General features: G+C 46.0%; 1 protein-coding gene across 4 annotated transcripts; it reads right to left on the bottom strand.

Annotated features, from left to right (window-relative positions):
• Positions 1–1,652: 1,652 nt before the first annotated feature.
• LOC120028274 (CLK4-associating serine/arginine rich protein-like) lies at positions 1,653–18,902 on the bottom strand. Of its 4 annotated transcripts, XM_038973450.1 has the most exons (22): positions 18,800–18,896; positions 12,255–12,485; positions 11,932–12,071; positions 11,599–11,696; positions 11,330–11,431; positions 11,025–11,104; positions 10,836–10,920; positions 10,585–10,724; positions 10,229–10,325; positions 9,920–9,998; positions 9,732–9,805; positions 9,435–9,476; positions 8,594–8,779; positions 7,711–8,031; positions 7,212–7,403; positions 6,073–6,112; positions 4,126–4,186; positions 3,959–4,017; positions 3,750–3,796; positions 3,573–3,667; positions 3,169–3,193; positions 1,653–2,366 (listed from the first exon to the last, which is right to left on the bottom strand). In XM_038973450.1, exons 3-22 carry the CDS (start codon positions 12,028–12,030, stop codon positions 2,324–2,326), a joined length of 1,965 nt encoding a protein of 654 aa, XP_038829378.1. In that variant the 5' UTR covers positions 12,031–12,071; positions 12,255–12,485; positions 18,800–18,896; the 3' UTR covers positions 1,653–2,323. The 4 variants fall into 4 exon arrangements, 3 of the variants coding, with proteins under 3 accessions (XP_038829378.1, XP_038829377.1, XP_038829379.1); XM_038973449.1 differs by lacking the exon at positions 12,255–12,485 and having other exon boundaries at positions 18,800–18,902; XM_038973451.1 differs by lacking the exon at positions 12,255–12,485 and having other exon boundaries at positions 7,711–8,028; positions 18,800–18,902.
• Between the last annotated feature and the right edge of the window lie 230 nt (positions 18,903–19,132).

The following is a 19,132-nucleotide window of genomic DNA, read 5'->3' as shown; positions in this document are numbered from 1 at the left end:
TGGACATTCTGTTTGATTACACCAGGCAAGGTTTGTCCGGTGTATCCACACTCCTGATCGGAATCTAACTTAATTGATCAAGTTGATAAGAATACTGGGTAGTTCAATGGCACGGACGGGTCGTGGCTCGCTGTGTACCAGCCAGTGTTCAAGTTCAGGCTACCAGCCCCGCAGCGGAGGAAAGAAGGGGAAACATGTTAGGCGCCGCCCGCCACTATACTACTCCGACCCCGACCCCGCCCTCTGCACAATGTTACACACACACACATACCTTGTTTTACTCTCACTTGTGGGGACCAAACAATTGATTCCCATTCCAAATCATATTTTCCCCTAACCCTAATTCTAACCCTAATAGCCTTTTTTTCTTATGGGGACCAGCAAAATGTCCACTTATCATAATGTTCCTTGTTTTACTTCTGGTCCCCACAAGGATAGTAAAACCCAAAACATAATAATACCCACAAGGATAGTAAAACCAAAAACATAACACACACAAGGATAGTAAAACCCAAAACATAATACACACACAGAATCCTCATGCGATAGTGTCATCACAGTCTAGACTGGTTTGGCTTGTATAAGCAATCAATATTAGTGGGCCGTTTATTTCAGGAACTATCTCACGCAATTATATTAAAATGCACGTTGCAGAATACATGGGATGATGGGAGGCAGCCATAGGACTTACAGCTGCACAGCCACTTCCCCCTTGCACCCCTAGCCTACATGCAGTCTACTGGTTATAGCTGCTTGCTAAGGATGTGGGTGAGGCGGAAGTGGCTTTAACAAGGTCGCTGAAGACAGGTGTTTTGCTGTCCGGCTGATTTCGAAACCGAAGTAAACGGTCTGTTAGTTTCTCCTTTTGTTACTCACCAGACGGCACATAAAATACAGTGGGGAGGGGGAGGGGGAAACATGGGACTGACCTTAAACTTTTACAAAGTTAAACTAAGCAGCCTAGGCGCTAGCCTATCTTGGTTGGGAAATTATTCAGACGGATTAGGAGACAATATAGCTATAAAGTATGTTGTGAAACATTGTAAATGGCTAGCTGTAACAATGTAACACATGCTGAATAATGTGTGTAGAAGGTAGGTCATTACACGAAGATGTTTGGCGCCACCGGGTGGCTAAAAGTGGCCTGTTTAACGAGAACTTCACCTTATAAGTAGGGTAGACTATAAATGTTGACAACATAAGGGGTCAGCATTCACACTCATCACTTAGTGAGTTGATCTTACCAGTAGGCTAAAGCGCAACCATTGACAAATGCATTACTGTACAATTGTAAATGCTAAACAGTAATGCATCTTAGAGCGGCAGGGTAGCCTAGTAGTTAGAGCGTTGGACTAGTAACCAAAAGGTTGCAAGTTCAAATCCCCGAGCTGACAAGGTCGTTCTGCCCCTGAACAAGGCTGTTCCTAGGCCGTCATTGAAAATATGCATTTGTTCTTAACTGACTTGCCTGAAAAAAAAAAAAAAAAAAGCATTTATAACTCCAAACAAATTTAATCAAGTGTTGGACAAGACACTTAGCTTCTTGACTCAGCAAAGCCTCACTAGTGAAGTGTTGCAGTTATGACCTGGGGACATTTATAATGCACGTATGAGAGATGAGAACGTTCAAGTAAAGACACAAAACCAATAGATCAGATACTTTTGTGCATTTTATTTGGATTTCTCAGTTTGATAACTGACCATTAAAAAAAAAAAAAAAAAGACAATCTGTTTCTCAGAAGAGTACAATCAAGTCTCAATTCACAGGGTGAGTGGTTGGGGGCATGCCATACAAAAAGATTCAAATCATTAGCGATCAATTATTTTTCATATTCACATGGAGCTATACACCGCCTCAGGATTTCGTCAATGTTCACTCACTTGTAATTGAAGAAAACTATGTACACGAAGGTAAACATTTTAATCCGATTCTTTTACATCCTATTCATGTGCTATTCAGTGATGGCAACATACTCTTCTCAGCGAGAGATTGAGGGGACGGGGCATGGGGAAAGATAGAAAGAGCACCCAGAGATGGGGAAAAAGCTAGTTAAGGCCATCATAAAGAAGATAATATGTATGCACAATTACTGAGATACTAAAATGTGGCCAGATGCAATAACTACCAAATCTCAATCTCCGGCCTCCAATTCAGCTCTTCCATTTCCCTCTCCCCATCCATCTCTACACCTCACTCTCGTTGTCTCTCTTCCATTCAGCACACTGTCCCTCACTTCTCTCCTTTTCTCAAATCTCTTCACTGGAAGAGTAGGCAGAGGGGGATGAGGAGGGTTGTGGGGGTTAGTGGGTCCAATCGGGATGTTTAGTAGCGGTAATATGGACTCCTCGACCGGGAACGGGACCTCCTGGAAACTCGAGAAAAGAGTGTGAGTCTCAGGTGACACAGTGCTACATTTGGACCCCACAGTATATTCATTACCCCCATATATAATGCTGTATGTCAAACTGGACATGACTAGCCAGTTATTACACAAGACATAACTTTCTTTAAAATATTTGGATACTTCCTGGTGTAAACAGTTGCCCTCCAGTATTTGCTGGTACTTGCTAGCTTGTAACATATTTGACTAAACTACCATTGGTCTGTCGAGCACACATGGATGGTCTAAGTGCAGAACTGCTGTAGCGTATTGAGACTGACAGTGTTAAGCCTCATCTGTTTCTGATGTACCCGAGACTCCAGGTTCACAGTGGCCCCCACTACCCAATACCACAGCCGGCCCCACACTCCCCAGGGAGGACCAGGGATGAGAGAGCCTAACATCAGTACTGACAGCCCTCTGTGAGAGTATGCAGGCTTTTGATTCAAACTCTTTGTCCCAATGTGGGTGCGTGTGAGCGAGAGAGAACACATTTGAATACGAGTGTGTGTGGGGGGGGGGAGAAAGGAATAAAAGTGTGAGAGTGTGTGTCTGTCGTGTGTCACAAATAGAACACTGGAAATCTTGAGCGTTACAGAAATATGCTCGACATTGTGTTAATCACGCTAAACGGAATATGAACTTCAGTGATCATAACTTCCCCATCACAGTGCGAGAAAGAGTTGTGACAGATCGCAGACGGAGACTATGATGCGCTATTGAGATAACGTGCGCCAGAGTCAACATCCTTCCTCAACAGTGGAGATTCTTGTGGTTGCTCACATACCTTCTGGATGAGCTGTGGTCACGACCTGAGGGACAGACAGAGGACAGACACACTGATGAAAGAATGACGACCAACACAACAGCGTGCCAGAAAGTTAACTGACAACACTCAGAACTAGTACTGAGCCAATGTCACACACATTGACAAAAAAAGTTGAAATTTGCAAATTCTTACTTTTAACTCGGCATTGTTGGGAGAGGGCTTGTAAGTAAGCAATTCACGGCAAAGTCTACACCTTTTGTATTCGGCACGTGTGACAAATACAATTTGATTTGACAACTAGTACCGAGCCACTGTTACAGGCTTATGAGCTGCATCCCAATTCCACGCCCATTTCAAAAAGTCTGCAATTGAACACTTCCCGTCAAGGATTTAACAACGATAACAGTTAAGGGGTGACTCACCGGACTCACTATATTTAGATGGGGAGGGCGAGTGGCTTTGTCGTCCGTACTGTCTCTCCCACTCGTCCCTCTCTTTCTCCCGACGCTCACGCTCCCTGGAACACACACACCACCGTTTAACCAGAGTCATACGGCACCACAATGCAGCATCACACACACACACACACACGGTCTTACTTCATGCGGATCTTGCGTGCCATGGCTCTGAGCTCTCCCTCGCGCTCCTGTAAAGTAAACACAGCCATGAGGGCCAATGGCAGACGACAACATGTATCAAAGGACTGTCTTAGGGGGACACTGTCTGTTTCTAGAGGAAACGTCACACAATATGCTATAAGGGGGGAGGGGGGGGCTGGCTAGCAGTTCACAAACACGAATCCACGCACCGCTCGCTTATTTTCCTGCTGAGTGACTTTCGCCTGGGCTGCTTTCTTATCCGCCTTGGCTGTGGGAGAAAAAGAGCAGAGGTAGGATGAATATGTATATGCAAACACAGTATAAACTAGCTGTAACTGTGAGACGGACCAAACAGAGTCCAGTCTTGTCTACTCACACTGCCTGTTGAGGGCCTTCTGCATGCGTATCTTCAGCTTCTCCTGCGGGGTCATCCTGGGCTGTAAGAGACACGCAGGCATCAGCACACACACTCGCAGGGCAGGAGCGCAGGGTGTGTGTGGAACTATGGGGACAGGGGTACGTTTTGGACCACCATTGCCTCATATAGCAGCTGGTAAGGCCACGGTTAGTCATATGGGGGTATACAGTCGTAAATCACGTGAGCCGTTTGTCACGTCCTGTTCTCTGCTGGACTGGAAGAGCCGGCTACGTAAGGGGAGGAGAGGCGAACCCCGTGCCCGTTGCCTGCAGCTGTTGTACACTGTAGCAGGACAGGATCACATTACATGGAACTAGACTCTAAGTGTATGCGTCTTATGCATTTGTACGTACGTGTGAATGTTGTGAGGACAGCTAAGGGTAAGAGAGTCGAACAGGGAAAGAACAGTCTGGCAAATTTTGGTCACAAGTAGCGCCAGCGGCCCTCCCCTCCCCTGTACATTCCCTGCTGACACTCCCTGGCCAGGTAGGAATTCAGCTTGAGGATAAACAAGCACACACACACTACAGGCTAACATGGCAACCTACTGAGTTAAATGACCCTTCCTCTATCGCTCTCCTTCTATACAGTAACTCCGATACATCCCTTTCCCTGTGAATCCCCTGTGCTGGAGCGGTTACTAGCCATGTCTAGTGGTGTGTCTCTAAGGGGAAAGTAGCAGGTAACAGTGTGTGCTGTTAGTCCTGGGTGGAGAGGCGTGGTGGTGTATTTCTCCTGCCTGCTCAGACAAGCCCAGGCCCCCTCACCGCTCTGCTGTCCACAACAGCTGCATACACCTGAGAGCTCAGACCTCACTACATAGCAGGGATGTGCTTAACAGCCTAAAATGGCCTCCTCTCCTGAGTCTCCTTCACTTTAGCTGTTCTGAAACGTAACGTAAAAAAATAGAGTATGTGCATTGCCTTCACCGGTCTAGTTCTTTACCGTCAGTGCAGATGGTAGAATGGAGACGAGGAAGCCACTTAAAGACTATTGGAACGCACCCAGACTCTAGACTACTCTCCCCCCCTATTCTCTTATATGGCTTCCTTCACTACTCCTTTGCTTTTACTTACCCAGTCCCTTAAGATTTGTTTTATTTTACCTTTATTTACCTAGGCAAGTCAGTTAAGAACAAATTCTTATTTTCAATGACAGCCTAGGAACAGTGGGTTAACTGCCTGTTCAGGGGCAGAACGACAGATTTGTACCTTGTCAGCTCGGGGATTGCAACCTTTCGGTTACTAGTCCAACGCTCTAACCACTAGGCTACCCTGCCGCCCCAAGATCAATGGTGAGAGGAGACAAGGAAAGGAGACAAGGAAGCCATTTAAGAGCTTCTGACAATGACATCAGTGCTTTCCCCTCAGTCTTAGGGCGCGAGCTTTAAAAATGGGAGTCTGTAGAGTGAAACATCTCTGCATTGAGATTGAGGGACACACTCCCTTCTCTGGTCTGACCGCACCACTCTGCATAGCTCAGCAGACGCCGCAGAATACCGCAACATCCATAATATAGACCGATACATAAGTGACAGAAAGGGTGCTGGGAACACCAGTCCATTCAGGGATAAGGAGAAAGAAGACCCAGAAAAAGTCTGTCACAACACTCTGCAATGTAGGTTGTGCCCTTTGGAGGCAGGCTAACCCTGTAACCACACTCTAAACTGAGTTGAGAAGGGTTTAACTCTACACTACATTCAGGGGGGAGGTAAGGCCACCATTTAAAAACGGGAGCTCCACAGAGAGGGGCAGTCAAAAGACATTTCATATGATTTCCATTCTCTGTGTGCACAGTGGCCTTTGAGGGGGGGGGGGGTCCCCCGGCCTGATGGATAACCAGCTCAGCCTGTCAGGGAGGCGTAGACTTTTGCAATAAACCCAGCTAGATCAAATTCTTACTGACTTTGGCAGCTCCCGTCTCTTTACCACCCGGAGTATCAGGCCTGGAGGGAGAGAAAGAGAGAGGGGGAGAAAGAGGAAGAAAAGTAGGGCTGAAAATGTCACCATTTCCCATCAGAGAGCTCCTCCATGGGACAGACTAGGGCAAATATTAGCTACTTATTGCTGCGGTTTGTTTTAAACGGCATGTGAGGGGGAGGCTGGGTGTGTGTATATACATATGTGAGTATTAATGTGTGTGTGCGCTTTAGAGGTCTTCGCCGATCTACCTATACCCGATTACCAGACCCAATCCGGGACCCAGAATTCTAAATATCACGGCGTCTGGGTCGGATCCGATTGTCACAGGTCTCGGGTACGTGTCATTTTAACTGAGTTTGCACATGACGCGTACAGATCCGAACGACGACTGCTGCAGTAGAGAGAGAGAAATGTAATAATTTATGCTGCTGCTCTTGCTTTCACGAGAGTGGCACGTGCAGCTTGCTGGCCAATCATAAGTCAAAGCGGCAATAGGCTACAGTCATAGAGCCTCCATGTGTGGTAAAAGTGAGGAGATATCTAATCAATGGAAGGTAAAGTAGGCATTTCACTGTTAGGCTACACCTGTTGGTTTCCAAAGCATTTGACAAATAACATTTGATTTGTAATCATATTGAATGATGAATAACCTAGCTATGGCAGCTATCTACTATAACGCAAGTCGGCTTGGTTGGTTGCAGTCCCTCCCTCCGGTCTCTCGCTCCCTCCTTCCTTTGGCTTGGTTGGTTGCCGTCTCATCTTTCACTCCCGCCTCCCTGTGTCACTCGCTCACACACTCAGAGTCCTTGCACAGCACGGCCCCTGCTACAGCGGCACCCCACTCTCCTCCTTGCTTATCAGCTCCGGTTAATAAAGTAGGGTAAAATTGACTTTTCGTCTGATTCCTTAAGTCGGACCGGGTCTGGATCCGACCAGGTCTATATGGAACGGGTCTAGTTGTTCTTGGGTACTTTTAGAACAGGTCTTTATATTTTAAAATTGTATTTATGCATATTGGGTCTGGGTGGGAAAGCCCCAGGTCTATTTCGGCACGGATCCAACTTTTTTGAACCCGTGAAGGATCTCTAGTGTGTTTATGCATGTAGGTGTCAGTGGACTCACTTTCTCAGCTTGTCACAGAGTGCAGTGGCAGAGGGCGGGCCTCCTCTGTGTGAGGGGGAAGGGGTGCAGCTGGGCTGGGGGGATTGGGAGGGGCTAGGACTGCTGCTGCCGACCCCCCTCTGATGGCCTCCTGAAGTCCGCCCCCCACCCCCCCGCCTGGCACGGTCCCCCTGCCGAGAGTTAGAGCGGGACCTGGAAGTCGAGCAGACAGATGTGATCAGCACAACATCGAAACATCGATTTTTAAGAGACATTACGTTCAGGATTTACTTAGGTTAGAAAAGTCATATGGAGGGGCCTCCCAAGACGCGCAGCTGTCTAAAGCACTGCATCGCAGCGCTAGAGGCGCCACTACAAAACCCGGGTTCGATCCCAGGCTGTGTCGCAGCCGGCCGTGACCGGGACACCCCCGAACTAACTACCAATTGGATATCACAAAATTGGGGAGAAAAAGGGGTCCAAAACATATAAATAAATATGGTGGTCTAGGCTGCCTTACCGTGTGTGTCTGCGTGCTGCGAAGCGACGTCCCACGTCCCTGTCTCGCTCCCTGTCCCTCTCCCGGTCTCCATCTCGGTCATTGGAGCGGGACTGTGTCCGGTCGTATCTCCTCCGTGACCCCCCTCTTCCTCCTCCGTTGGCTCCTCTACCCCGGGACCGCGAGTCGGAGCGCCGCCTCGACCGGGAGCGGGAATGTCGTCTGTCCCTCCCTCCTCCACGGCGTCTGTCGCGGCGTGAGTGAGAGGAGGAATGAGAGGAGGAGCGATGAGTGGAAGAGTGGGTGGAAGAGGAGGAAGGGCTGGAGGAAGAGCGGCGTCTGCTGAACAGAGAGACACACTGAGGTATTAGCAACGACCCACTAGCTGCTCTAATCCTAATGTCTGCTTGGACTCATTTTTATTTCAGGTTTTGATCTACATAGGACTGATAGTGCTGCACGTTTTTTGTAAAATCATGTAACCACAACAGGTAGACCAGAGCTCAGGACTTAAGCATTGCTACTTTGTGAACCATACTGAACATTGACACATGGCGTACATGCCATATACTTTTTCCCTTACCCCTTACCTCATGGTGCCTTTAAAAGTGGTACTAAGTTGTCTAGGGCAGCTTTTAATGTGAAGAAGTACCCTATCCAATTGATTTACCATAAAGAACAACATGCAGAATTTGCTGTTTGGGATGCACAAACTAACACACATCTTTAAAATGTCACTACTAGGATTGTAAACTGTTCAGGTCAAACTTACTAACCTAAATCTGAGCTCCACTTCACCTACCAAATCTCTAAAGCCCAAATCTCTACAGCTGTAGTCAATGGACAGCAACATAACTGACAGGAGTAAACAACCAATGGAAAGCAGAAGGGGAAAGCTACCGACCGGGAGCCCCTGCTATGACCTGCGGGGTGGTGCAGCGAGTTGGCGGGGGTGTGGACAGGGGGTGGAGCTTGAGTTGCAGCGGCAGCCTCCTCGTCACTGCCTCCGAAGCTGGTGATGAAGGTGATCTTCTCTGGGCCCGGGGAACGGGAGCGGGACCGCGACTCCGAACTGGACTCCGACTGGGGCCTGAGGGAGAGAGGAAGGAGGTCAAATAAATAAAAATAGGGCTGCTTATATTTGTCCTGTTTCACACATGTACAAGCGTGTAACCTGTAAAAGTGTGTGGTGTGAAATTGAGCCCACTCTCCGGGGGGGGGGGGGGGGGGGGGGGGGGGGGGGGGGGGGGGGGGGGGGCTCAAGGCCAGGGATCATTATTTACGGCGATGCTGGACTAAATACGGGGTAAAGGAAAATTCCACTCACAATCTGTTTTGGTATTTGTTTCACTAGTCCACCGTTGATACAGTCCCAAAATGGCTTGCATGCCAGCAATCACGTTTTCAAGATATAGAACTTTCAAAATACACAAAGTGTCACAGTATGATGCATTTCGGCATCATGTGCAAAGGGCAGATGCTCCTACCTAGTCGGCTCGGGGATTCGAACTAGCTCTAACAACTAAGCTAACTACCGCGCTGCCCGGCAAGGGAGAATCATCAGTGTTCTCTCTACTGATTAAAAGGGTGACCTCAAACCTCACTAGCAAGCAGTTCATCTTGAGTTGTTAGCACTGACAAAAGGAGGACTGTGCCATTACTTTCCTAGTCAAAACATACTATTTAGATGGACTTTTAAAGTGAAAAACTTCAACAGAAAGTTAAATGGTTGGCCTCCCGCTCACCGTTTGTAGGGATCGTATGTTGGGCTGTCTCTCCTGGCATAGCTGGAGATCATAAACAGAGAAAGGGTTTAAAAGAGGTGTGACAGTGTGTCTCGTACCATGTGTGTGCTACACATTGGTAGTGGATGAGGTGAGTTACCCCATATCGTACAAAAATCAGGGTTGGTTGTCCATTCCAAGTAAATTCAGAAAGCAAACCAAATTCAAATGACAAAAGCAACAAACAGAATTGGAATTTCTGTGTACTTCCTGAATTGACTGGAATTGACCCCAACCCTGGTATAAACTTCTGTTTACCTGGGTGGGCTGATCTGTCTGCCCTTCAGTCTCTTCTCTCTAAACTCCCTCCTCTGTCTGCGAGAGCGACGGCCCTGAGTGTCTCACACACACACACAGTCAGTGACATCATCAGGGGAAAGGCCTACCAACAATCATTGACATAACAGCAACACACCGGGAACACACACACACTGATTCTTTCTTACCGAGTACATGGCCTTCTCTGCCTCCAGAGCCTTGGCATGTTTAATGGCCTCCAGCTCATCCTTGTCTTTCCTCAGCATCCTGTCAAACAGTCAGCCAGTTAACACAGTGTATATAACAGCAGACTTTTTACTCCTTAACCTTTGTTCAAATACACTACGAAAGGAACTGGTCATGTACTAGAAGCATAAAATGCAAAAAAAAAAGAGCGACATTTATTTTTATGACAGGCATTTGCAGCGATAATGTAATGACGACGAATACAATTGTAGCGAAACGCATAGCCGATAAATGGGAGCAGGTAGACTGACCTGACAAAATCTCCCTCTGCCATTCCATATGGAGTGGCCATCTTGTTCAGATCCAACTCCTGCTCCGTGTTGAGCTCGTCAACGTCCACCTCTACGTCTGAAACACACACACACACAAGACAAAATGGTATCCGAAATTCCACATACATGTCCATTTTCTGGGCTTGTTCAACATTGCAGTCAACATGATGCATTATGGGTAAATTGTGACCGACTGACCTACAAATAATAATTTATTTTTGACGTAACGTCACTTCTAGATCAGTCAGTCGGCTGCAATGTCAAACAAGCCCAATGTCCATTCAACCCAACCACTCATACTTACAGTATGTGGGTAAGAAGGTACGGGAACTCACCAATGTCTGGAATACCCTCGTCCTCCTCTGATTCGCTGTTGTCAGAGTCATCCTCCTCCCCTTTCTCTTCTTCCTCCCCAGGCTTCTTAACAGTACTGTCCTCGTACGTGTAGCCAATGGTGGCCTTCTCCTTGGCAAGCCTAAACAAAAAAAGGTATTCATAATCAATACAAATAATCTAAATACGAGTATACTTCGATAAGCCATAAATAGAGAATGTGGAGATTGTGAAAAGATGGGACAGGACTAACTTTTTCTTCTCGTCCTCATTTGGCCTCTGCAGGCCACCATAGAGCTCGTCCATTTGGATCTGGTACAAACACTGCTCCTCAGAGACTGCAGAGGGACAGCAGGAGGTTAGAGAACACTGAGAAACACAATATACCCACTGGGAGGGAGGCACAAGAGACGTGGCGTTACCAACAGCGGCGGATACTCACTGCTGGCAAAGTCGTTCTGCACTAGGCCTCTGAAACGCTCGTAGTTGCACTTCCTCTCCTCCGACTCCTGTTCTGGGGTGCTGCAACCCAAACGGAACACTTCAATATGTCTGACGAAAAACGGTGGTGGTCCCACATAACACATTTGACCTTTCATATCACATTTCATCAAACAACCGCAACAAATCAACCTGTGTGTGTGTGTGTGTGTGTGTGTATGACTATAATCAATTTCAGTGAGGACATCTTACTAGAGTGGCGTAATAAGGTAGAAAGTCTGAAGGAGAGACCCCAGTCACACTTACGCTGTGTTGAGGAGCGGAGGGGTGTAGGTGAGTATGAAGTCCAGGTGTGCCCTCACGTCAAACCTGTCAATCATGTTGTTGGCGTCTCCCTGCCAGGGCATCCTGCAACAACAGAGAACATAACATCCTGATTAGTACTCTCAGGCGGTGTGTGTGATGTGCAGAAAGAGTATTTGTGTGGCAGTATTATATCATGCGTATGTAAGAGTAAGACACGGCGGCATGTATGCACATGCATGTCTTGCACTCATGCGTGTTTCTCTCCTCACATGTTGATGGGGCTTTCTGCGGCGAGCGCCACGGCCGAGTCCAGATGGATCTTATAGGCCCGGCCGTGAACCTGAAGGAACTGAGCCGGGTCCTTTTTCTGTAGAGGAGAGGAAAGGGTGAAAGGAAGGACAGGGGAGGAGACCAGAGCAGGTGAATCGTCATTCAGTAAAAATCACCAACTCTGGTCCTGGAGAGCTACATGCTGTGAAGGCTTTCGTTCCAGCCCAGCACTAAAACACCAGATTATATGAAGTTGTGCAGATCTGGACGATCAGTGTAATGAGCTATGCACAAGAAAAGCAAAAACAAAACAGCGCGCCGGGGCGACTTACGATCTTCTCGTAGTACTCTCGCCGGCGCTCGCCGCGGCGTTTGTAGTCCACCATCATGCCGCGCAGCTTGCGCTCATGTTTGCGGGCCTCCTGCCACATGACGGCTCCGCTGGGTGTGGGGGCGCGGCGGGGCACGGTGGCTGTGAGGAGACAGGACAGAACCAATACCATATTACACCGAATAAAAATATAAAACGCAGCAATAAAGACTTCAGAGTTAAAGTTTATATAAGGAAATCAGTCCATTTAAATAAATTCATTAGGCCCTAATCTATGGATTTCACATGACTAGGAATACAGATACATCTGTTGGTCACAGATACCTTAAAAAAAAAGGTATGGGGTGTGGATCAGATAACCAATCAGCATCTGGTGTGACCACCATTTGCCTCAGGCAGGGTGACGCATCTCCTTCGCATAATTGATCAGGCTGTTGATTGTGGCCTGTGGAATGTTGTGCCACTCCTCTTCAATGGCTGTGCGAAGTTGCTGGATATTGGCGGGAAAAGGAACATGCTGTCGATCCAGAGCATTCCAAGCCGTGCATGATCATACTGAAACATGAGGTGATGTTGGCAGATGAATAGCACGACAATGGGCCTCAGGATCTCGTCACGATATCTCTGTGCATTGAAACTTACATTGTTCCTAGCTTGTGTCTGCCCATGCCATAACCAGACCATGTGGGCACTCTGTTCACAACGCTCACCCACGCAGTCTGCCCGGTACAGTTGAAACCACGATTCATGGTTTCACGATTCATGGAAATGAGATATGTTCCGGGTAGCCTCAGACAATAACATTGACGTATACGCTGACTCGGTGAGGGAGTTTATAAGTGTATAGGAGATATTGTACCCACTGACTATTAAAACCATCCCTCACCGAGTGAACCATCCCTCACCAGAAACCGTGGATTAATGGCAGCATTCACGCTAAACTGAAAGGACGTACCACCGCATTTAATCATGGCAAGGCGACTGGAAATATGGCCGAATACAAACAGTGTAGTAATTCCCTCCGTAAGGCAATCAAACAAGCAAAATCAGTATAGAGACAAAGTGGAGTCGCAATTCAACAGCCCAAACACAAGACGTATGTCGCAGGGTCTACAGACAATCGCGGATTACAAAAAGAAAACCAGCCCTGTCGCGGACATCGACGTCTTGCTTCCAGACGAATTAAACAACTTTGCGCACTTTGAGGACAATACAGTGCCATCGACATGGCTTGATACCAAAGACTGTGGCCTCTCATTCTCCGTGGCCGATGTGAGTAAAACATTTAAACGTGTTAACCCTCGCAAGGCTACCGGCCCAGACGGCATCCCTAGCCGCGTCCTTGGAGCATAGGCAGACAAGCTGGCTGGTGTGTTTACGGACATAATCAATCCCTATCCCAGCCTGCTGTTCCCACATGCTTCAAGATGGCCACCATTGTTCCTGTTCCCAAGAAAGCTAAGGTAACTGAACTAAATGACTATCGCCCCGTAGCACTCATTTCTATCATCATGAACTGGGTTGAGAGACTAGTCAAGGATCATATCACCTCCACCCTACCTTTCACCCTAGACCCACTTCAATTTGCTTAATAGGTCCACAGACGATGCAGTCACCATCACACTGCCCTATCCCATCTGGACAAGAGGAATACCCATGTAAGAATGCTGTTCATTGACTACAACTCAGCATTTAACACCATAGTACCCTGCAAACTCATCAATAAGCTTGAGACACTGGGTCTCGACCCCGCCCTGTGCAACTGGGTCCTGGACTTCCTGACGGGCTGCACCCAGGTGGTGAAGGTAGGAAACTTCTCCACTCCGCTGATCCTCAACACTGGGGCCCCACAAGGGTGAGTTCTCAGCCCCCTCCTGTACTCCCTGTTCACCCGTGACTGCGTGGCCATGCACGCCTCCAACTCAATCATCAAGTTTGCACACAACAGTAGTGGGCTTGATCACCAACAACGACGAGACAGCCTACAGGGAGGAGGTGAGGGACCTCGGAGTGTGGTGACAGGAAAATAACCTCAATATCAGCAAAACAAAAGAGATGATCGTGGACTTCAAGAAAAAGCAAAGGGAGCACCCCCCTATCCACATCGATGGGACAGCAGTGGAGAAGGTGGAAAGTTTTAAGTTCCTCGGTGTACATATCACCGACAAACTGAAATGGTCCACGCACACAGACAGCAACAGCGCCTCTTCAACCTCAGATTTTGCCTTGACACCGAAAACACTCACTAACTTTCACAAACTTTCACAGGTGCACAAGAGCATCCTGTCGGGCTGTCACCGCCTGGTATGGCAACTGCACCGCCCACAACGGCTCTCCAGAGGGTGTTGCGGTCTGCAAATCACATCACCGGGGGCAAACTACCTGCCCTCCAGGACACCTACAACACCCAATGTCACAGGAAGGCAAAAAAGATGAAGGACAATAACTATCCGAGTCACTGCCTGTTCACCCCGCTTCCATCCAGAAGGCGAGGTCAGTACCGGTGCATCAAAGCTGGGACAGAGAGATTGAAAAACAGCTTCTATCTCAAGGCCATCAGACTGTTAAAAAGCTATCACTAACACATACATACAGACTTGAAATCACTGGCCACTTTAATAATGCCACTAAGAATGTTTACATATCTCGCATTAATCATCTCATACTTAGAGTTGAAGTCTGAAGTTTACATACACCTTAGCCAAATACATTTAAACTCAGTTTCACAATTCCTGACATTTAATCCTAGTAAAAAATGCCCTGTCTTAGGTCAGTTAGGATCACCACGTTATTTTAAGAATGTGAAATGTCAGAATAATAGTGGAGAGAATGATTAATTTCAGCTTTTAGTTCTTTCATCACATTCCCAGTGGGTCAGAAGTTTACATACACTCAATTAGTATTTGGTAGCATTGCCTTTAAATTGTTTAACTTGGGTCAAACGTTTCGGGTAGCCTTCCACAAGCTTCCCACAAAAAGTTAGGTGAATTTTGGCCCATTCCTCCTGACAGAGCTGGTGTAACTGAGTCAGGTTTGTAGGCTTCCTTGCTCGTACAAGCTTTTTCAGATCTTCCCACAAATTTTCTAGGATTGAGGTCAGGGCTTTGTGATGGCCACTCCAATACCTTGACTTGGTTGTCCTTAAGCCATTTTGCTACAACTTTGGAAGTATGCTTGCGGTCATTGCCCATTTGGAAGACCAATTTGTGACCAAGCTTTAACTTCCTGACTGATGTCTTGAGATGTTGCTTCAATATATTCACATAATTTTTCTGCCTCATGATGCCATTTATTTTGTGAAGTGCACCAGTCCCTCCTGCAACAAAGCATCCCCACAACATGATGCTGCCACCCCCGTGCTTCACGGCTAGGATGGTGTTCTTCGGCTTGCAAGCATCCCTCTTTTCCTCCAAATATAACGATGGTCATTATGGCCAAACAGTTCTATTTTTGTTTCATCAGACCAGAGGACATTTCTCCAAAAAGTATGATCTTTGTCCCCATGTGCAGTTGCAAACCGTAGTCTGGCTTTTTTAAGGCGGTTTTGGAGCAGTGGCTTTTTCTATGCTGAGCGGCCTTTCAGGTTATGTCGATATAGGACTCGTCTTACTGTGGATTAGGATACTTTTGTACCCGTTTACTCAAGCATCTTCACAAGGTCCTTTGCTGTTGAAGCTTCTAAAGCCATGACATAATTTTCTGGAATTTTCCAAGCTGTTTAAAGGCACAGTCAACTTAGTGTATGTAAACTTCTGACCCAGTGGAATTGTGATACAGTGAATTATAATTTAAATAATCTGTCTGTAAACAATTGTTGGAAAAATGACTTGTGTCATGCACAAAGTAGATGTCCTAACCAATTTGCCAAAACTAGTTTGTTAACAAGAAATTTGTAGAGTGGTTGAAAAACAAGTTTAATGACTCCAACCTAAGTGTATGTAAATTTCCGACTGAACTGTATATAATGTATCGTTCACTCTGTCACTGCTCATCCATATATTTTATACTTAAATATTCTTATCCCATTCCTTTACTCGATTGTGTGTATTAGGTTTTGTTGTGGAATTGTTAGATATTGCTGCACTGTCGGATCTAGAAGCATTAGCACTCGCAATAACATCTGCTAACCAATACAATTTTATTTGAAATTGGCCATTAATTTATAGGATTTATATCATCTTCAATAAATATAGTACCCGACATCTGATTTGGACCATAATTCTTCTTAACAATGAGTAAGACACCAGGAATCCAATAAAATGTATCAAAAGCCACCCATAGATCCCCCGCCGCAACAACCAATATACAGTATCAGTTCTCCATGTCTGACAAGTAGTATGGAGCTGCTGCTTGGAGTAATGCTTCTCCATACTATGTAATGTATTCCATGCGAATCAGGTGATAGATTTTTTCCCCGTTCAGAGAAATGAGCCATTTCAGTCACTTGCATTATTTACCATAAATGTGAGAAAGTTCCATGTTTTTCCCACTAGATGCCACTGTTCTGCAACTTTTATCCATTTTGTGTTTCCCAAAAGCATCATAACACTAAGATCATCTTCATTACATCAAAACGATGAACGAAAGACTATCTTAGTGCTGCGATGCTTTTGTAAAACCCAGCCCATGGATCACAACATTTTATTTGAAACATTGGGTAGAGAACCAATAGCTTTTGCTCATGATGAAAATACATTTTGCGGTCATCCATGAAAGCAATTCAGTTAGTCCTTCTCTTAAGCTTAATTTGAGTCCAGGAAACGGCCCGTGGGTTTTTTCCCATTAAAGAAAGGAATGGATTAGTTAGACAATTCCAGGCGAACAAGCACACCTAATGTTATGTTCTCTAACTGTATTATTTTATTAGGGTTGTCACAACATTTTAGTCACTAGCCCATTTCTCCATCAAAATTCATTTCTCAATTTGATACTTTTATTACATTCCTCATGTCTTAATGGTAGGAAGAAGTTTGGTCTTAATCGGATGTTGGGTAGTATACTTGTTGAATATTATGTGAATCCTATAAATTAAAAAAAGGGCCAATTTTGGTTCAATCAATCAGCTTAATTTCTCAGAGATCAAATTAGATTACAACATAATGTTTCAGGACTGCTAATTTTATCTGTTCTAAACTACAGAAACAATTTCCGAAAAAATTTGAGATGGTGGGTGTCATGGTTTGCTGAACAATTACACGGAATGACCAATGGTCCACACACACCAACACAGTCGTGAAGAAGGCACAACAACTCCTTTTCCCACTCAGGAGGCTGAATAGATTTGGCATGGGCCCACATATCCTCAAAAAGTTCTACAGCTGCACCATTGAGAGCATCTTGACCGCCCGCATGGTATGGAAAGTGCTTGGCATCTGACTGCAAGGTGCTACAGAGGGTAGTATATACGGCCAAGTACATCACTGGGGCCAAGCTCCCTACCATTCAGGACCTCTATACCAGGCGGTGTCAGAGGAAGGCCCTAAAATTTACAACGACTCCAGCCAGACAAGTCGTAGACGGTTCTCTCTGCTCAGTTCCCTCCTGTACTCCCTGTTCACTCATGACTGCACGGCCAGGCACGACCCCAACACCATCATTAAGTTTGCCGATGACACAACAGTGGTAGGAGACTGAAAATATTTTGCATGGGTCCTCAGATCCTCAAAAAGTTCTACAGCTGCACCATTGAGAGCATCCTAACTGGTTGCATCACTCCCTGGTATGGCAACTGCTCGGCAACAGAGGTTAGCGCGTACGGCCCAGTACATCACTGGGACCAAGCTTCCTGCCATCCAGGAACTCTATACCAGGCGGTGTCAGAGGAAGGCCCTAAAAATTGTCAAAGACTCCAGCTACCCTAGTTTATGGACTGTTCCCTCTGCTACCGCACAGATAGCGGTACCGGAGTGCCAAGTCTAGGTCCAAGAGGCTTCTAAACAGCTTCTACCCCCAAGCCATAAGACAACTTAACATCTAATCAAATGGCTACCCAGACTACTTGCATTGCCCGCCACCCTCCTTTACACTGCTGTTACTCTACTATTAACTATGTATAAGTCATTTGATTAACTCTACCCACACGTATATATTACCTCAATTACATCGACTAAGCGGTACCCCCTGTATATAGCCTCGCTATTGTTATTTTACTGCTGCTCTTTATTTAGTTATTACTTTAAAAATTTATTTTTTTAAATATTTTTTTCTTAACTGCATTGTTGGTTAAGGGCTTGTAAGTAAGCATTTCACTGTAAGGTCTACACCTGTTGTATTCGGCGCATGTGACAAATAACATTTGATTTGATCATCTCGTACACTTCCACATCGACTCCGTACGTGTACCCCGTGTACATAGCCACGTTATCGTTACTCGTTGTGTATTTATCCCTCCTGTTATTATTTCTCTAAATTGTTGGGAAGGGCCCGTAAGTAAGCATTTCACTGTTAGTCTACACCTATTGTTTACAAAGTATGTGACATTTCCAATTATATTAGCCCTGCCGCTACAGCGCACCGTGGCGCGACCAAAACAACATGGTAAACACCGTTTTCGTCACAAAAGGTACAAAAGTAGCACACTAGCAAGTTAACGTTACCTAGGTATACTAGTAAAGCAATATTTGTTTTGGAGACTTAAAACACCATGTCTGCAGAAAATAGGTTTTAGCTTCCTGAATTTGCCACAAATTGCTAGCTACTAAACGCAATGACTTCTGGCCCACTAACGTGTTAACTAGCCAGCCTTTTAGCTAATGTTAGCTAGCAATGGGGGGGCTCCATGTGTGGTTGGAATAATGCACACGAAAGATTGTATGAATACAATACATGCAATCATTAATTTAGTTGATTTTAGGCACGTATTGGCATACCTGTTTTTGTAGTTCTCCAACACACACTTGAATTATTTCTCCAGATTGTTCGGCTGAGCGATAGCAGCCGAAGTCATCTCGTCACAGTTACACCTCCTTTCAGACCGGAAGCTCACTCTGAGTTGTTCTATGGTATATTGACTATCACACAATTTAATGTGCATCCCGCCACCTACTGTTCGGGATAGAAACAGGATTCCCAAAAAACTGAACAAACTACTAAAAAACGATAAATAAAACCACAACGTTTTAAAAAACACATTTTAAATAGATCTGATCCCTACACAGGCTCAAGGGGAACCTGGGAGGCCGGGTCTTCCGGAGCCAGTACAC

The sequence above is a fragment of the Salvelinus namaycush genome, chromosome 34, assembly GCF_016432855.1.
Source record: "Salvelinus namaycush isolate Seneca chromosome 34, SaNama_1.0, whole genome shotgun sequence".
NCBI lineage: Eukaryota > Metazoa > Chordata > Actinopteri > Salmoniformes > Salmonidae > Salvelinus > Salvelinus namaycush.
The sequence above is the reverse complement of the archived record's forward strand: the minus strand, read 5'-3'. Positions and strand labels throughout refer to the sequence as shown.

What these genes read in the sequence shown, in the direction of transcription:
- LOC120028274 (XM_038973449.1), bottom strand. Translation starts at nt 12,030, where the DNA reads ATGTGGCAGGAGGCCCGCAAACATGAGCGCAAGCTGCGCGGCATGATG. An exon ending in AGACAGATCAGCCCACCCAG is followed by an intron (nt 9,477 to 9,731) that starts GTAAACAGAAGT and finishes TATGATCTCCAG; the next exon opens with CTATGCCAGGAGAGACAGCC. An exon ending in GAAGGCCCTCAACAGGCAGT is followed by an intron (nt 4,018 to 4,125) that starts GTGAGTAGACAA and finishes TTTCTCCCACAG; the next exon opens with CCAAGGCGGATAAGAAAGCA.